This window comes from Penaeus japonicus, unplaced genomic scaffold (genome assembly GCF_977035675.1).
Source record: "Penaeus japonicus unplaced genomic scaffold, GWHDUDI00000001_assembly GWHDUDI00000012, whole genome shotgun sequence".
In the NCBI taxonomy this organism is placed as follows: domain Eukaryota; kingdom Metazoa; phylum Arthropoda; class Malacostraca; order Decapoda; family Penaeidae; genus Penaeus; species Penaeus japonicus.
Window position 1 is genome coordinate 41,282,084 of NW_028234414.1, and position 5,000 is coordinate 41,287,083.

The following is a 5,000-nucleotide window of genomic DNA, read 5'->3' on the forward strand; positions in this document are numbered from 1 at the left end:
GAGGTGATCAAAACACGCGTGATGTGGAACCAGGAATGACCAATAAATTAGCGGAAAACTAGCAAGGCCTAATGGGCGCAGGGACCGCCAGCCCATGGGGCCTGATGGTAGGGTCGCGCGAGGATGCGTCACGAACGGCGGGCAGGAATCGGGGTATTCAAGTGAAAAGATAGAGATGGGAAATACGAGAGCTTGTGCTAGCACCCCAAGGGTCACTGTGAATATCGAAGGGGTAGATGTTGTTGGTTTGTGTGATACGGGAGCTGAAGTGTCTTTAATCAGTTCAGAGGTTTATGAATACTATTTGAGATCACGTGAGTTAGAGTTGCAACCGATAGAAGTTAGAATTAGGTCCGTAGGAGGTACGTTGGTGCCGTGTAGAGGGTGTGTAAAAGTTATAATTGAAATTTGTGGGGTTAAGACTGATGCAGTGTTCTTAGTCTGCGATAATGTGGGGGAGAGTTATAGTTGCTTGTTAGGCATTGATGTGTTGTCCAAAGTAGCAGAGGTATGGCCTGTAATGTATGATCTGTGTAAAGCAAGTGTTAACCCGAAGGAGTGGAAGGAATATTTAAATGATGTAAGAGCAATCCGTAAATTGCAACTGAAGGATGACTGGTCGTTTGCATTAACAGATAATGGGCAAATACCTGTCATACCAGCTTCAACTAGGAGACTATTGCCAGTGTGGATCCCGCAGTTAAGGCAGGTGAAGACTCAGGAGGTACTGATTGAGCCATTGACAGGACAGAACGAGGGATGGGTTCCTGAGGGTGTAGCTACCCGCTATGATGTTTGTAAGGAATGGGATAGGATATATCCTGGTAGCCAATCTATCAAATAACACGTGGAAATTAGGGAGAAATTGGCGGATGGGCAAAGTTGTAAGAAGCGAGGAGATAGAACAGAAAAAAGTAAAGCAATGTAACGTGGAAGATATAGACGAGATATTACCGGAAGTGAAAATAGCTGAACATTTGACTAGAAACCAAAGGAAATCTGTAATGAAACTATTAAGGGAGTATAGTGATATTTTTGCTAGTGAGAACGGGTCAATAGGAACAGCTACAGGTGTACAGCATACCATACCATTGACAACAGAGCGACCTATCAAAATACCATATAGAAGAATACCACCGAATCAGGTACCTGAAGTAAAAGAACATATTGAACAGCTATGCAAACAAGGTGTGATCACTCCTAGTGTGAGTCCCTATTCTGCTGCAATAGTTGTGGTTCGCAAGCGAGATAATACTTTAAGGCTGTGCATAGATTACCGCCAATTAAACAAACACATCATTAGAGACGCATTCCTCCTTCCGAGAATTAATGAGACGGTTGAAGCATTGGCAGGTGCGAAATATATTTTCAACACTTGATTGGGCTGCTGGTTATCACCAAATAGAATTCCACTTTAAAGATCAGCACAAACCAGCATTCAGTACACCTTTCAGGCATTACGAATTTAAAAGGTTGCCTATGGGACAGTCAAATAACCCAAGCACATTCCAACCTTACATGGAGAGGATTTTAGGAGACAAGATTTTCGCTACGTTATTAGTATATTTAGATGACGTAATTGTATTTAGCAGGACTGTGGATGAACATATTGAAAGGTTAGAAGAATTGTTTAAAAGATTGCGGAGGCATGGGTTAAAGCTGAAATCTAAAAAATGTACTTTATTTGCATCGAAAGTGTCTTATTTGGGGTATCAGGTTTCAGGAGACGGTATCACTACAGATCCAAAGAAAGTCGAGGCAGTCAAATCATGGCCCCTCCCGAAAACTGTGAGGGACGTAAGAGCTTTTATTGGATTCTGCTCATTTTATAGAAAATTTATGAAGCACTTTGCACAAACAGCGGCTCCATTGCATGTTTTGATGTCTGGGGACTCGCGTAAATCGATTGTCAAGGAATGGGATGAAAAATGTCAGAAAGCATTTGATGAGTTAAAAGCAAAGTTAATTACAGCCCCTGTTTTAAAATGCCCTGATTTTGAGAAGGAATTCATCCTGGAAACGGACGCCAGTTTTAAGGGATTAGGAGCGGTGTTGTCACAGAAGCATGAGGGAAAGATTCATCCGGTTTGTTATGCCAGTAGAGGTTTAAGAAATTCAGAAAGAAACATGTCAAATTATAGTTCAAGAAAATTAGAATTATTAGCACTGAAATGGGCCGTTTGTGATAAATTTAAAGATTATTTAGTAGGAAAGGAGTTTATAATATACACAGATAATAATCCATTGAGTCATTTAGAGACGTCGAAACTCGGCGCGGTTGAAAGTCAGTGGGTTAACAATTTGCAGCAATTTAATTTTATCATAAAATACAAGCCTGGCAGGAATAACACAGTAGCTGATGAACTAAGCAGGCTGACTCAGGAGGTGGAAAGTGACACAGATGAAGAATATGCGGCAATGGCACTAACCAAAGAATCAAATGTGGGAGAGCTTTGGACGGAAAAGGAATTAAAGGAGGCACAGGGTGAGATGAAGTGCTTTAAAGGTATTTGCCAGCTCTTGATGAATGGAATGTCAAAAAAGAAGAAAGAAGATTGGTTAGAAGATGGAGATTTTCGCAAATTGTATAGAGTAAAAGAGAGTTTAGTTGTACAGGATGAAATTATTTGGCATAAAACGAACATTGGGATAAATTTATGGAATATTAAACCGGTATTACCGCCAAAGTTACAAAGACTATTGTTGCAGGCATGTCATGATAAGTTCAGTCATCAAGGGAGGAACCGGACTCTTAGTCTAGTTAAAAGTCGAGGTTATTGGCCAGGAATGTCGACGACGGTAGGGGAGTACGTGGCTGGATGTGAAAGGTGTACTGTAGCCAAAGACGAAACGCCAAAGCCGCGGGCTCTTATGGGAACGTTAGACACGAGCAAACCTTGGGAAATGATAGCTGTTGACTTCACAGTTTTGGAAAAAAGAATGGGAATGGAGAACGTATTAATCGTCACAGATATATTCAGTCGTTATTCGTTTGCTTTCCCAACCAAAGACCAAAAGGCAACAACAGTAGCAAAGGTTCTTAAGGAACAAGTATTTGATAAATTTGGAGCCCCAGATAGATTATTGTCAGATCAAGGGAGAAACTTTCTAAGTTCATTAATCAAACAATTATGCAATATTTATGGGGTAGAAAAGATTAGAACGACTGCATACCATCCACAAGGAAATGGATGCTGCGAAAGATTTAATCGAACTTTACATGGCTTATTAGTAGTATTAGATGAACAGGCAAAGAAAAAATGGCCAGAACACGTATCTGCCCTGGTTGCCCATTACAATGCTACACCACATTCAACTACAGGATTCTCACCCTTTCAGCTTGTCTTTGGTAGAGAGCCTAAGATACCTCAGGATCCTATTATAAATCATTCTTCAGAAGAAACCTTAGATGACTGGATAAACGAATTACGGGAGATACAAAAGACTATATGGGAATTGGCAAAGAAAACGGAAAGCAAACAAAAAGAGATGGCGAGGAAGCAGAGAGATGTAAAAGCTAGGGAAATTAATTGGGCAGTAGGCCAGGAAGTTTTACTAAGAAACAATGTAAAAATAGGAAGAAGTAAATTGCAGGATGAGTGGCATCCCCAACGGTGGTTGATAGTGGAAGTTTTGGACCCGAAAACAGGAGTATACAAAATTAAAACAGTCGATAAAGATGAAAAAAAGGAACGTATTGAAAATAGATGTAATCTAAGAACTGCGCCAAAATGGCAGCCATTAGGAGTGTCAAATGCAAAGGAGCAAATAGCAGAATATTCACCACGGCGATTACGAAATCGTGTGGTAGAAAGAATTCAAAAAGGGAATGATAATGATGATTAACTAATAAAAGGTGAGAGCAGGGTCTATCCTGAGTGAGGCTGGCGACCTCTACCTACTCTAGCTAATTCCTCCTTTTTCTTCTCCTACTTTACTTCTCCCATCGCTGTTTATAAATAGGGAAGGTGAGAGCAGGGTCTATCCTGAGTGAGGCTGGCGACCTCTACCTACTCTAGCTAATTCCTCATTTTTCTTCTCCTACTTTACTTCTCTCATCGCTGTTTATAAATAGGGAAGGTGAGAGCAGGGTCTATCCTGAGTGAGGCTGGCGACCTCTACCTACTCTAGCTAATTCCTCCTTTTTCTTCTCCTACTTTACTTCTCTCATCGCTGTTTATAAATAGGGAAGGTGAGAGCAGGGTCTATCCTGAGTGAGGCTGGCGACCTCTACCTACTCTAGCTAATTCCTCATTTTTCTTCTCCTACTTTACTTCTCTCATCGCTGTTTATAAATAGGGAAGGTGAGAGCAGGGTCTATCCTGAGTGAGGCTGGCGACCTCTACCTACTCTAGCTAATTCCTCCTTTTTCTTCTCCTACTTTACTTCTCTCATCGCTGTTTATAAATAGGGAAGGTGAGAGCAGGGTCTATCCTGAGTGAGGCTGGCGACCTCTACCTACTCTAGCTAATTCCTCCTTTTTCTTCTCCTACTTTACTTCTCTCATCGCTGTTTATAAATAGGGAAGGTGAGAGCAGGGTTCTATCCTGAATGGGGGCTGGCGACCTCTACCTTACTTGAGCTAACTTCCCCTTTTCTCTTCTACTGTTCTACTTCTTTCCTTACTATTAATGTGGTTAAGGGAAGGTGAAAGCAGGGTTCTCTCCTGAACGGGGGCTGGCGACCTCTACCTTACTTGAGCTAATTCTTCCAGTTTTCTTCTACTATTCTACTTGTTTCATTTACTTTTGATGTTCAGGGTCGGGGGGAGGAGATAGTTATAGCCGGATTTAGAGGAATTTCGAATATTGTTTAAATTAGTTATTTAAAGATAAAAGTTAGGAAGAATGATACAGAATGAAAAGTTGAAAGAATGAAAATACATCAGGAGTCATGTGGAAGTATGAGTGTAAGACTGACGCCGAAAAATAAGTTCTGGAAGTGGTAGGTCAAAGTGGCTGACGCCAGGGGTTACCTAGTAGGAAGTGGTAGGTCTTGCT

The 5,000-nt window shown here is 41.2% G+C and overlaps 2 protein-coding genes across 2 annotated transcripts in view; one reads left to right on the forward strand and one right to left on the reverse strand.

The window, feature by feature from the left end:
* Nucleotides 1-890, forward strand: part of LOC147470853 (uncharacterized) — a 1,237-nt gene extending 347 nt beyond the window's left edge. The window contains exon 1 of the mRNA XM_086542796.1: nt 1-890. This exon is cut by the window's left edge and continues 347 nt beyond it. Within this exon, the coding sequence (XP_086398922.1) occupies nt 95-844 (750 nt within the window). The 5' untranslated portion in view covers nt 1-94 and the 3' untranslated portion in view covers nt 845-890.
* The window catches only part of LOC147470852 (uncharacterized), a 26,036-nt gene that overhangs the window by 14,980 nt on the left and 6,056 nt on the right, over nt 1-5,000 (reverse strand). The window lies entirely within an intron of this gene.